Below are 15158 nucleotides of genomic sequence, written 5' to 3'. Positions count from 1 at the left end.
TGAAGTAAAACCTCGACGCTTCTAAGGGATTTCAAAACTAAACCATTTCACTGTAATTGGGCAAACATACAAGTTACAACCTATTATAATCGGACCTTTACTCACAAGTTCTAGACTGAACTTGCTACCCAGTAGGACCTTATCCTACCAAACCTAAGTCTTTGACTTAGATTCACTCATATTCACTGAACACTACTCACTCAACTTCAACCTAGAAACCTACAACACTATATGAAAAGATAGATTACACACACACACCCAAGAACCCAACCAATTACAAAATATAGACTCTTATTATATAAGAGACAAGCTACGCATGAAAACCGAAACTAATATGACAAATTTATTGACTTGGCAAACTTACACAATTAAGCACACTTTGATTTCTTCATGCATAAACTCACAGAAAATAATGAATTAGGATTTCTACAATTTATACAAGACTTGCTTGTATATAAGTAGGGCTTTCAAAAGATAAATATGATATTTTACCAAAATCTTAAAACACGGTTTTAAGTAAATCTATTTTAAAGAAAACCTTTTAGAAAACTTATCAAAGATAAATTATCAAGAAGAATAATATCTTTTTGATAATCGGTTTTCAAGAAATAAATCATATAGTAAATCTTTTTCTAAAAACTTATCTTTTTAAACTTTCCTATTTTAAGAAGCTTGCCAAGCTTTTTGTCATGTTTCTAATAAGTCACACGCGTAAACCTACTTAACATATTTACAGCAAATCTAAAAGATAAAATCTTAAAAAAAAAAAAATTACTTTGCCAATACTATGTATTCTAGGATACTTGGGCTTCACGCAGTCCAGGACTAAGTTCCTGCTGTCACTTGCTTTCTAGTTCTGAATTGGGACTTCGCAAGCTAAGTTCTTCCAGAACTTAATGTCTTCAATGCAGACCAAGTCAACACTCTAACTTGCTATCTTCAAGTTTATGTTAGAGAACTTAGTTAGTTCATGTGAGGGAACTCTTCTCCTACCTTCCTTAACTATCCTTGAGATCTCTATGAGTCTTCATAGTTAGGATCCTCTTCAACTTCCAAAGTCAACTTCTTCTGTTCTAGTCACAACACTTAGAGAACTCTTATTAGTTTGAATTTGCTTTGTTTAAGTTCATCATCATCAAACCTTTAACTTCAACAATTTCCCGCTTTTTGATGATGACAAACTTTAGCAAACTTAAAACACAGCAACATTAGAGAAGCTTCTGATACTTTATCAACTAAAACCTTGAACAAATTCAGCCTTCAAGTTTGCTTCTTTTCCTATTTTTGAATTATAAAAAACTCTTGCACTTCAAGTTATTAAGCACCTAGCCACAACCCTACAAGCAATTCATCGAGTGTGGGAAATTGAAGGCAGCGCTACTAAATTCCCTTCATTTAGTTCCACTTTCCTGCACATGCTTTCATAACATACAAAACACACATGTATAGGAAAAAGTTCCAAATATTCATTAAAATCCAAAGATAATCCTGCTTGATTCAATTACAAACCCAAAATATTTCAAACTATAATAAAATAAAAACTGAAATTGTTCATGACTAAGACAACCAAAATAAAGGATTAAGGCTAGGCTTGGCTGAAAATAGACTAGGTTAATGATAAACTAGAGAGATATAAACTGGTCAACTCTGAAGAAACTCCATTATCTTGTTGTCATGCTTTTGATGCTCAATACTGGCTTGGAGTTTATCTTCCAAGTTGTTGATAGCCTACTGGAACTCCACCTTCTGTTCCCTAAGACTCTTCTCAAGTCCCTGTACTCCTCTCTCCAACTTTTGTATTTTTCCCATAGCCTCTTAAAGTTTTTTTTTTCAGCAACCTTTGCTCTGTTAGTAAGCTCAGACACCTGCCCTTCAAGCACATTTTCATCAGCATTTAACTCCAAAGGTTTTTCCATGCTTGTATGAGGGAGAGAACTTGTTGACAACCTTCTGCTCTTCCTCAATTGTTCCCCAAAAGCAGCTCCTTATTTCCTCTATCCACTAGTAGCGGCTTTCTTCTCTTTTTTTTTTCCTCAAATCAAAATTGTATCAAATTCATTGGGCCACACTTGACTCATTGGGCCACACTTGACCCATTAATTTGCATAAAAGTTAACTTTTTATATCATACCCTAAATTAAAATCATATAGGATAGCTGGATAGGCTAGGATAAAATTTGTTGGAAAAAGTTAGATAGCATCCTTTAAGATATTTCTATAATCCCCAATAACATGTATAAAAACAACCCTAGTAGTCTTTCAAAGTCTCATCAGTCAACATATTTTCAAAACAAGTCATAATTTTACAAAATATTCCTCTCCTCTTTTCCTTCCGAGAAATCTCCAATTCCCTGGCATCATCCTCATCTTCTCCACCATCTTCCAAGAAATTTACCCTTAGGACTTTTGAGGGGGAGGTTTTTAAAAGCGACAAAAACGCAGCAAGGCTTTCTCAAACCCTCAAGCACATGATCAAAGACCTCAGCGACTGCAACAATCTTATTCAAGTGCCTAATGTAGACTCTAAAATTCTCTCTAAGATTATAAAGTACTGCAACAAGCACGTTGTCGATAACCCTGAATCCGAAACCACTAAAGATGAAATCAGGCAATGGCATAAGGACTTCCTCAAAGTTGACCAAGAGACCCTGTTTAAACTCATTCTTGTGAGTATTTTTTTTTCTTTGATTTAATAATTTGATTTGTTATTGATTTTGTTCAATTTTTTCTTTTGTTTTTCTTTACATTCTAATGTTTGATAAGATAGATGACGAAAGGGTAATAATTAAAACTACCAAGTTTTGTTTTTAATTAATTTTTCATATATATTTATTTTTAGTGTCAATAAAGTATCTCATTTATTGGTTAACCATTTCATGGATATAGAAAAAACATGGTCCTTATTGAAGTATTTATCGTAACAGATACTAAATTATTGTATTCATTAATTGTTAACCTATCATATGACGCTATGATATGAGATTATCAATATACATTAATTACATATATCTCCAGAATTGATAAAATTCCTAGTTAAGAAGATACCACTATATATAGTTTTTCTACTTTTAAAAGTTGAATATATAAATTATATGTTGATTTATAAATATAATAATAACTACGTGTTAGAAATAAATCAATAGATAATACCGTAAAAGTTATGATAATAACAAGATTATTATATTTGGTATTTTGATCTTATGAATCTTATTGATAATCGTAGTTGAATTATAAGTTGATCGAAAGGTCGAAAGCATGGTAAAATCTATGTAAACATGCATGTTTATTCTGTTGATAGGCCTTATATTTAAAACTGATGGAGGCTATGAGACATTTAACTCTTGCAAAAGTATCTTACAAACATATATGGGTCTTAAATGGAATGTTACATTGCTGAAAAACTATTCGGATTATTTATTTATTTTATCACTCTTATAAAACCTCGAATTCTACGTACATCAATAAATTGATTAACACTTACAAAAAAAAAATTGTTTTTACAAACGAAAAAATCAAATTTAAATTACATTAAGTATAACCAAATTACGTCCGTAAAATTATTTATATGAATTAAATTATGGCTATTTTCCCTTATTTTTTCACAAAATTTCAAAATGTATAATTTCCTCCAACTTCTTTACCTATTCAATTATTTATATAAATTCTTCAATTAATTTTTCAAGGGCAAAATTTGCTAAATAGTGGTAACATTAAAATTTTGTTTCTCTAAAAGTGGTAAAATCAACATTTTTTCCCCTTATGCTGATATAAAATAATTTGGATTTTTGTAAAGATAGATAAAATCTAGATAATAATTTGAATTTTTTTTTTTTAACTTTCTGAAGTTTACTTAAGTTCTTAGTTTGTTTGTCTCTTGGAACTTATTTTCTTTTTATTTTTTGAGATTGGTGTTGTGAGTGGCTATTGGTGGGGGACAGTGGCAGGATTTTTTCATTTATTTTCTTCATTGTGTTTCGTTGGTATTTTCCGCAAGTTTTGTGGCCGTCGAAAATACCAACAGTTTTTAGTAGTCATCGGTCACTTGGTTAAAGTATTTCCGATAATACCAAATAAAAATCATCGAAAAATGTTTTTGATCTGTAAATTTTGCATGCATGTAAATGTTGAAATTATCTATCAGATCTAAGAAATAATAATGGGATGTTCCTTCTAACATAATTTAAACTTTTAATTAGGTATCAAATAAATGCTCTTCCTCAGGAAGAATCGCCTTTTAATTAAATGCAACAATCATTAATCAAGTCATTAACGAACATTATCAAGAAAACAACATTGATAATCTCCTCTTGATTGAATTTCAACATTATTACATATTTAACGACGTATTTTAGACTTTTAGTGGCCATCGGTATTTCCCATCAGTAATTGCGCGTATTCTCTTAGTGGTAATTACCGCCAATTTTCGTTTATTCGTTAACAATATCTAGTGATGTAATTACTACCAACGATTTATGGTAATCCGATTCATCTATAATTGACGTAAATTAATACGCATATTTTAGTTTAACTATTACAGTAATGCATTCTAGTGACTCTTTGCCACTTTCCTCAATTAAAAAAAAGTAACAAAATTATTTCTTACAAATTATTTCTTTCCCTAATTTGTAAGAAATGATGTAGTATTTTGTTTTTGCTATAAATACTGCCCTAATCTGACCATTTTCGACCCTAGCCTCCAACAAGTTTTCAGTCAACATCCTCCTACGCTTGTTCACCGAAGAAGATCGTCCTTAAGACTAATGATAAGGAGTTTTTCTATGTCAATGAAAATGTTGCGTTACAATCTATAATAATTAAGCACATGATAGCCGATCTCGGCGACATCCAAGGCCACATTATCCCGTGACCAAATGTCGACGGAAAAACTCTTGGTAAGGTCATCGAGTACTGCAAGATGTACGAGGCTAAAAGAACTTGTCGTGACGCTTATGATGGCATAATTAAGTCGTGGGAAGAAAAGTTCATGGAAAAACTTGATCAAGACACCTTATTTGATGTTATGCTTGTAAGTATTTTTTTATTTGTTTTTTTTTATTTATTTTTATTTTATTTTTGATTTTTTCGAGTTTCTTAGGGTTTTTAATTAAATTTTTAGGGCTAATTAAGTTATTATATTGAATTAATTTTTTTTTTCATTGAGGTAAAAATTGAATGTTTTTATGTTTGATTTAATTTTTAAGGGTTTAGAACTAATATATAAAATAAGTTGATCTATCATGTTTTCAGGTTTGTATTATATGAAATACAATTGTGCAAATTTCTATTTATTAATAAAATAGTTGATTTTATAGTGATCATCTAAAATGAGTACCATACATTACATTAAATGGTGCAAAATGAAGGTTGAAATTTTACCCATTATCATTATTTTTGATTTATTTTTCAATGATAAAATTAATCAAAACTAATATTGAATCATTGAATGAATTGAACTGAAAAAATTTAAAACTATTTTGATTTGGATGAAGAAGGATGATACTTTTTTATTTTATTTAAATCAAATTTTTTTGTAATTCTTTATGGAAGCCAAAATGATTTTAAGAAATTACGATTTTTTTTTGAATTTATAAATAATAGTAGAATTAAAAAATGATTTCAATTAAATTGGCATTACAAAATAAATCAAAAGCAAGTGTTGACGTGTGTAATTTCAGCCAATCACATTGTGCCTATTAAGTTTAACTTATGATAATTGATTATAACATCATAAGGACCAAGGGTCAAAATAATGCATCAGCATGTGTGTATAATTTGCTGTGTCAATTTTTTCTTGAATAGACGGAGTTTAAACTAGGGTGTAAGCCTGTAATGTGCACCTAAGGGTATTTTTGTTTATTAAATGTTATTTTGCTCATTTTATATACTTTTACATGAACTCGGTTGTGATTTTATAATATATGATTAGATCTGCTGGAATTCATAATTGTTTTAATTTACTAGAATATACTTTTACTGTTTTTAGTGTGGTTACTCCGTATGTATGTAAGAAAGATGTCAATTTGGGTTTCAAACCAGTTGAATTAAATAGATTAAATCATCAAAATTCACGTTTCAAGATTTTGTGCATGAATTTGTACGTCATTTGAATTTATCGAGTTATGTACACTCACAAAACTTTGCTTTTGATTTCACTTGATATGGATTTATAAATGTTTGTAATAGTAAAAAGTTGCATGATAGGCATTCAACTATTGTCTAAAACCACATAATTAATTCTTAAGTTTAATAATCGTGGAGCCATAACCATTAAACACTAATTAACAATTTGCAAATAAGTATATATTTATTACATGGGAAAAAATACACTCATGTTATACATATTGTATTTGTTATGACTCCAGGTTCAAGTAATCTTTGTGCTATTATTTCTTCCCAAATTGGCTGTCTTTCTTTATGATAAAATGAAATCAAATTTCAAAGAAGAATTCGATAAAGGGAGAAGGAAGGCAAGGAAGCAGGGGAATTCAAGGGAGGAGAGAGGGAAAACGTGAAATTAGGCCCCATGATAACATCATTCGTCAAACAGGTGGGAGTTTAAAAAGTTTTGGAAAAAACTAGGTGGTAATTTTTTTTGTAAAAAAAACATGAGGTGGTAATTTCAATTTTGCCTACTATAGATGGTGGTAATTATCAAATTTTCCGTCTTTATATTTTGATATTGCTCTCCTTGGTATTTTTACTTTTGTTTTTGTAGGAAAAGGGCTCGGTTTTCTAGATGTTAGCCTTAATCGTGGTTTGATTTGTTAAAAGATGTGTTTAGTGCGAAATGGAAGGTTTGGCCGCCTACTCCACAACCTGCCTGTGGCGAATTATTCCCTGCCACAACCCGCTTGTAGTCATTCTTTTAGCTAAGCGTTTAGAGTCCTAATAAGATAGAATTTCCTAGTTTTGTACTCGGATATAAATAGGTTAATTTTAAGATAGAAGAGGGAGTTTTAACATTAAGTTATTTTTATTTCTACGATATTTTATTCTCCTTTTTTGTTCTTCCAAATTTTGTTCATTGAAGATTTACTTTCAAAATTCCATTAATTCAATTCAAGTATTTTCTCTCCTTTATTCTCTTATTATTATTATTATTATTATTATTATTATTATTATTATTATTATTATTATTATTATTATTATTATTATTATTATTATTATTATTATTATTATTATGTTTTCTCTTATTGTTTATTCTATTTATTTTTTTTATCATGTTTGACTAGTTTTATAATCAAGGGTTAGGTTAAACCCTAATGTGGATTAATGTGTTAATTGCTTCTCAATTCCCAATTTAATTAATATATAATTCTTCGTTATTAGGGTTGGTTTTATCATCAATAAACAATTAAGAATAGTGTTATTGAATGTGATTAGGTTTGCAACGAGAGTTGATTCTTAATTAATAATTTCAGAATCCTAATTAAAAGTAAGAACCTTTATGCATGAGAATAGCTAATTTTTCTTGATAGGATTTATAAGATGTCGTTCATAATCTCTTTAATATGTATGTTTCAATGAAACTAGGTATGATTGCATGTTAGGGAAACTACTAGTAGATTAAAAGAAATTCTTAGTATTGTTATAGGGAGCATTTGTCTTGTGGAATATTTATTGGTTTAATTGAGGGATAAGGGATAGATTGTTCTATAGCATTGATTCATATTACTAGGGATAATATTAGAGGTCTTTTAGTTATTGATTGATTTCATATTATTTCCGTTGCTTAATAGTTAATATTTGTTTTTGCTTAGATTTCTCGATATTGATAGGTTACTTAATTAGTATTAATTTGAGTCGGTTTAATTAGTTAGTCCTAAATCTCTTGGGATTCGACCCCTACTTGCTCAACTACTCCGTTGCTTAATTAGTATTAATTTCATATCAAACTCCCTAGCTTTTATCGAAGTGAAACCTCTGCCAATGATCTATTGAGGACAGGGTGTATCAAATAAGTAATAACAAGGAAATTTTTACAATTAGCACCTACTATTGTTCCATTTTAGCAATTACCACCTACTATTATTTTTTTTAAATCACCACCAACTGTTTTCTTAAACACCAAAAGTTTCTACCTAGTTGGCTCTCAACCACCTTATGACATCATGTGGGCCCTACATAATACCTTTCCTCCCCTTTTCCCCCCTATTTCTTATTTTTCACTTGATACTTCACTCCCCTGGTTCACTTTTTAACTGAAAGAAATCGAAAACATTGCAATTCACTTCTCTAACCCAAAATTGAGGAACAAGAATTGTTGTTGCTACAGCGCATTCACAAAGAAAGGTATGTTGTTCATCTTAATTTAGGGGGTTTCAGTTGATGTTAGGGTTTTTGATTTTCATTTTGGGGATTGAATTAATGTAGTTCAAATTAGGGTTTTGTAATTGTAGGGAATATTTCAAGCATTACCCCAAACTTCAACCCCACTGTGATCATACACTTAAGCATGGTGACGTCCAAAGGGAAAGAAGCTAGAGCAAAAGAGTCGCCAACAAGTTTTAGGAACTTGTAAACCGTTCACAGGGTGAAGGTTACACCCCTTAACGATCCAGGTTATCGTTAACTCCAATAGGTCTGGAACCAAGACTGGAAGTTCAGGGATGAAGGTACAAATCCAATCTAAAAGAGACAGAACCTGCCCTAATAATAGGCCTCTACTTTATTCTTCTCGTGTTCATGTGCGCATTCTGACTAACATGCAATCATTAGGTTTACCCTAAACCTGTTTATCTATGTTGGTTAAATATTAATGCACAAATAAATCTATTATTGGCGATCACTTGAATTATAATCATATAAACCCTAAACAAGATTATTAATTATCATATTAAGCGTGATTACAAGTACAAATTCCCTTTAAACATGCATAAAAGGCGTGATCAAGCAATAACAATAAAAGTATATCAAGCAACATTAAAATAATCAATAATTATAATAATCATAGTCTTTATAATCATAACTAAAATAATCATGTTAAACCATAATAATAGCAAGATCCTAGGCATGATACTAACAAGATTAATAACAAACCCTAGCATGTCATTAAACAATAAAAATCAAAGCTTTAACCCTAACATGATACTAACATGCTATTAGGAAAGAAAAATAAAAAGCATCACAATAATCATACTTGATATTAGGAGTTTTTAGTTATTACCCTAAACATGATACTAGGAAGCAATAAAACATCCTAACATGATACTAAGAATAAAAATAACAACCTAAACATGATTTCTATATAAAAATATCAATAAAAACAATTAAAGCACTTATTTGGATGCCTCGTATCACTTTCTAATAACAAAATACCATGTTAGTAACTTCAAGGAAAATAATAAAATCAAACAATTAAATTAAATAATTGAAAAAGAGAGAGAGAGAGTAGCAAGAATTTCTTAATGAGAGTTGGTGATTCAAAATAGAGGTTTTAGGAGGCTGCAGCCTGTGGTGTGGAGTTGCAGACAGTTTTTTCACACGTTTTCTTATTTTGATAAAATTTAAGCGTAGGAGGGGTAAAACTGTAATTTCCTTTAAAACACTTCTATTATTCTAAGTAAAACTCTTAAAACTCAATTATCAATGCTAATGACATTAGGATTCAAAAGAACCTTCTAGAAGATTCTAGAAGACTATAATCAATCTTAATTTCATTAGGAATGATAAATCATAATAGACCCTCCTCTAGATCATTGGGCGACATATAAAGATCAAACCGGGTCGAGTTTAGTAATTTGGCCATAACTTCTTCATTTTTCATCGGAATTGGGCTTATAATATATTGTTGAAAAGCTCTTTTCGAGCCCAATCCAATTACACTATTATTGGACCCTTAATATGGACCAAACTGAAATGGATTGGCTATTATCATAAAATAGGTTTCAAAAACAGAGAGAAAGAAGAGAATTAAAACTATCCGCAACACTAGACTTTCCACACTTTCATTTCATTCGATTATCATTCAACGTGAAAGGTACTCATCACCGTGTTTGGTTTTGGGGAGACAAAAATGGGTGTCTACAGCAATTAAAATTAGGGGTCAGGGTGTTCAATTAGTGAATTAATTAACAACAATTTGTGAATTATGACCTGGTTCTCTAATTTACAAGTAGTTATGGCTAAGTAAAAGTTTGATTTTGTGCAGACACAATTTCACATCTGTAAGTGTGGATATCAAGCTTCCAATCTGACTTCATGGACTAAGCACAATCCAGGGGTAACATTTCTAGCTTGCCAGTTTTACGAGCAAGATAGTGATAGCAGGGGTTGTGACTATATCAAATAAGAAGATTTCAAGCTTGCCAATTTTACAATGTTTTTGACTAGGAATTAGGAATGAGAAAGAAGATGTGATGCAAGAGAGTTAATTTTCTAAAAAAATTAAGTGGGTGAGGTTGGATTAATTGCCATTAATGGTGAAGGAGAGAGAAGGGAGACAGGGAAGTGAAGTATCGAGTAAGAAATAAGAAATAGAAGAGGAAAAGGGAGGGAATGTATTATGTTGGGCCCATATGACGTCATAAGGTGGATGAGAGCCAAATAGGTGGGAACTTTTGGTGTTTAAGAAACACTTGGTGGTAATTTTTTTGTAAAAAAATAATAGTAACGTAGGTGGTAATTGCTAAAATGGAAACAATAATAGATGGTAATTTCTTCCAAAAAAAAAGGTGGTAATTGTCAAAATTTCCTAATATCAAAGCTGATGTTCAGTGCTACAATCATGGCATATATGGCCATTTTCATGTGCAAGAAGAAATAATTGGTATTGAAAAAAAAAGGAAGGAACAGAAGAAGCAACCATTTTATTAACTTTCAAAATGGTTGACAAGAAAGATGATAATTGAACATAGTATCTTGACTATAAAATGAGCAACCATATGAAACTACAAAAGGAGAAAAAAAAAAGCAAATTTGTTAATTTATATACAAGTATAATCGATAATGTGACTTTTGATGATGACTCAAAGATAACGATTATAAGGAAAGGTATAATAATGATTGAGTTAAAAGATTCCAATCATAAAACATTTCCAGATGCAAATAATATTCCAAAATTGAGAGCATTTTAAGTGAAGGATATATGTCATAAAATGAAATAAATAAAAATGAAATAAACTTATTCTTGTTGTATCAAACAAATCAAACCCCTTTATATCACTCGGAAGTTCTTAATCTATTATTCCTGATATATAATATATAAACAAGAACCATCTCAATCAAAAGTTTATATTTTGTATGAAGCCTAAAATGGGTTTATATGTTGATATTATGGTAAAAACTAGAAAGACATGGGTTTACCTCATAAAAGCCTATTTCATACATTATTCAATTAAATATGAAGCCTACTCTTACTGCTAAAGTTGGAAGTCTTGGAGCACATTCTAAGAAGGAAGACTATTCAATGGCTACATAAAAAATATATCCATTGTAACTAATTTCAATCTCAACCGTTTAAATATTATTAATTAATCTTATCCGTTCAATATTTGACTTTTAAATTATTAATGATTTTAAAAACCACTTTACTTTGAAAAAAAAAACTACATGTTAGTTGTCACTGCCATTGATGAACCTCAAAGTATTCAACCTATAACCTAATCTCCATTGAATAACAATCAAATTCTCCTCCTAAATATCATTAATCAGGTATTTGAAGCTCATTTTCTACAGCAAGGTTCAACGATAAATGCAAATTCGCCAAAATCTTTAGCGTCAGAAAATTCTTCAATTGCAATATCTTCCCCATTGTTTAGGAAAATCTTAGTAAGGGTATCTAGGAATTTTCTTAGGGACTTAGGGGTAATAATAATCAAACCATAAGTATTGAATACAATAACCAAGAGCAATAATAAAGCAATAAGTGTACAATTAAACTAAAAGAGAATAAGTTTAGTGATACAATACTGAGTAAGGATAGGCCTCCTTGCTTAGCAATGACACGATTTCGAGAGCATAAGAAAAATAATCAGTTTATATTAATGTATATGTGAGCGTACATGAATGTTACAATGTCTAGCTTTGCTATTTATACCTAGGGGCTGCTAGGGTTACAAAGATATCGAATATATTCAAACATAGAAGATCTTCTTTGATTTTATTCTTTTTCCCTATTCAACAGGTGTATTCTTAGCAAGTATCTTCATGATTGATATTTTGATCTTGCTTGCCATACTTATACCAATCAGTTCGTTTTGCTTGGTTTAATGTATCTTTTGATCATTGAGTGTTGCCCTAAATGTACTGGGTTGCTTGGCAATATGGGCCCAACAATTGCCCATAATTTTTATGTTCAAGCATTGAAGATGAAAATCACCTAAAGGGAGTCGTTGGAAAAATATTCGAATTTTGGAAGTTATTTCAACGATTAACAAAAATAAGGAACGTGGTGACGGTTTTAAGGCAAGTGCCTCGATAACTTTGAAGGGTGGTTTATTGCCTTTGCAATATTTATTGGGTGTGCGGGCTTGCATCAAATCACTTCACTTCTTTTTCCCAATTTCGAATTTTCTTCAGGTATTTTCTCTCTCTTCTATGTTCTTCTCTGTTTCTTTATTTTGTTTCCGTTGTGTTTTTGCGATGGGTGGTACAATGAAAGTAGTGTTTGTTGGGGTTGATGAGGGTGTGAAGAAGCCGACTCTTGTTGCCTAGAACGTTTTCCCTTCTAAGGACGTCTACCCTTCTCATATGACGTAGGAGGATGTTCAAAAAATCGCCACTGTTACGCAATTCCCTGATGGTGTGGTGGTGAAAATCCCATCTTCTATGGAGAGGGCGGACTGGACTGCCCCTGTTTGGGTGTGTTTCTTTGAATACCCTTTTGTAATTGGGCATACTTTCCCTTTTTCTTCTGTTGTTCGTCAATTTTTGTCTAGGGTTAGGGTTTTTCCTTGTCAGTTATTACCCCAAAATTGGAAAGTTCTGCGAATTCTTGATTTGCTGAGTGCGAAGTTGGGCATAGAATTGGATGTAAGGGATTTGTGCTATCCTTACACAATTAGGACTAGTGGTAAAGGTCGGGTTGGGCTTCGTTTGAAGGATAGTGCTGATCCCTTGGTGACGGATTTGGAGAAAGCGCTAGATAAGAAGTGGTATTACAGGTTTTTCTTTGTGAGGATTTATTCGTTGGGTGATGACAATGATTTCTTGATTGACACTATTGAGGCTGAAGGTATTTATTTTCTTATTTTTTTGTGTTGTTATTCATCTTTGTTGATTTGGGCTTATTTGCTTGATGGTTGCAGTGAGCAAGTTAAAGCAACGTTCTTAGTCTAAGTCCTTGATTGACAAATTGTACGAGTTGAGTGTGGACGAGAGATCTTTCATCAAATTGATGCAGCCTGAAGTGGTTGTTCATATCGAGACTTTGGACAATTCAAACTCCGAGCAAAAGGTTGCACCTACTATGTATCAAGGTATGTTTATCTCCTCCGTGCTGGTTTTTGTTTCTGCTTATGCCTTGTTGATACTGTATGGTTCTTTGTTTTTTATTTGTACTTGTTGGATTTTCCTCATACTTGTTGCTGGTATTGTATTGTTGTTGTGTTGCAACTGGCTGAATTTGCTTTTACTTGTCCTGTTTTTGTAGATACTTCTAGGTCACTAAGATCTCATGATTTGCTTAGTTCTTCGTCCATCCTGGGTCGCATCAGATCGCGGGCTTCTTCTAAGGGTCTAGAAAATGTTCCGGCTAATTTGATTCCACTAAGGAGTGCTCCCCCTCCGCCTCCGCCTCGTAACAACCTTAAGAGGAAGTTCTAGATCCTTGCTGATGTGGACGCTGTCAATTTCTCCTATGACTCTCTGGCTCCTCATGTTGGCGAGCTTTTTCTCTAACTTCTTTCCCTTTGGACGCCACCATGCTTAAATGCATGATCACGGTGGGGTTCAAGTTTGGGTTAATGCTTGAAATATTCCCTACATAGTGCGTCTGTTATCCTTGCAAAACAAAATTGGGTGAGGGGTGGCCATGGGTTTCCCCAACGGCCTTCCGATGCTTAAGTTAGTACTCGTAGTAAAAAGTAAACTGAATTGACTGAGTTTAAATAAAGAAGAGTACCTTTCCTGCTGCATCTGGCTGTTGAAGAGTATTTGTTTTTTTTGCTTTTTTTTTCTTTTTGTTGTTTTTCTTTTTGTTGTTTTCTTTTTGTAAAAACGAAAAAAGGTTGGAATAATAACTACATACCTTCGTTCCTCAGAAATGATAAAGCTTTAAGTGTACTACATTCCAGCTTCTCTGTACCTCCTTTCCTTCTGCGCTCATGAGTGATGGGTGTCATAAATGGCACCCATTTGATGAGCATTTAGTTTGTTTTTACTTTCTTTTCATAGATTTCTTTCTTAATAAATGCTTAGTTTTATGCTTTTGCTCTTTGTTTTACCTTTCCGCTCTTATTTTGTAGCTTTTGTGCATTTTGTTGTCTTTTTACTCTTTTCTCCTTTATTTACTCTATTTTCGTGGTTGTAGGTATTGTAAGAGGTTCGGGTCTTGATATTGGTGATTTAATAAAGTGGAAGATGCTTTTGGAGCAAGCTCATGGCAATTGGAAAGCTTAAGATGCAAGGAAGTGGATTCTCCAAGTTCTAGCTCTTGCTTTCTCAAGCCCTTCTCTCATTAGGATGGAGTGTTGAACCCACTATCAAGTGCTTTTTGGGACTACCACTATTAGTGTTCATCATCATCATATCGCGCGTCCACTCGAAGACCTTAGCGAACACATGAAGCCGCTAAATGATCGAAGAAACCTAGGGGAATGTGGATGCGCAGCCCCAGGGCGCGGACGCGCCTCCTTGCCCGCACGGCCGCATCTCCCTGGGTATTCATCTTGCTTGGGTTTTGTTAGCGCCTCCTATATACATCTTTGTAACCCGATTTTTGGGGCAAGTTTTAGAGCAAGTTTCATTTAGATTTTAGATCATATTCTTAGCTTAGTTGAGAGCTTCTCCCTCTAGTTTTTAGGGTTAGTTTAGGAGTAGATTTTAGAGAGAGAACGTGAGGAATTTCAATGGTGATTTAGAAATTGAAGATTCAATGGTGACAATTGTGTTGAAGATCTTCTTTATTATCAATGAGCATTTCTAACTCAATCTCATTTTATTGCTTTGTTTAATATTAAAGTTTGTTTAGACTGATTTTGATGTCTGATGCTTGATTA

The 15158-nt window shown here is 32.1% G+C and overlaps 1 protein-coding gene across 1 annotated transcript in view; it reads left to right on the top strand.

Moving 5' to 3' along the window:
* The first annotated feature begins 2468 nt into the window (after positions 1–2468).
* LOC110703598 (SKP1-like protein 1B) overlaps positions 2469–15158 on the top strand; it is a 40877-nt gene continuing 28187 nt past the window's right edge. Inside the window, exon 1 of the mRNA XM_021881378.1 lies at positions 2469–2666. Coding sequence (XP_021737070.1) covers positions 2469–2666 — 198 coding nt within the window. The remainder of the gene's footprint in view (positions 2667–15158) is intronic.

The sequence above is a fragment of the Chenopodium quinoa genome, unplaced genomic scaffold (genome assembly GCF_001683475.1).
Source record: "Chenopodium quinoa cultivar QQ74 unplaced genomic scaffold, ASM168347v1, whole genome shotgun sequence".
In the NCBI taxonomy this organism is placed as follows: domain Eukaryota; kingdom Viridiplantae; phylum Streptophyta; class Magnoliopsida; order Caryophyllales; family Amaranthaceae; genus Chenopodium; species Chenopodium quinoa.
The sequence above is the reverse complement of the archived record's forward strand: the minus strand, read 5'-3'. Positions and strand labels throughout refer to the sequence as shown.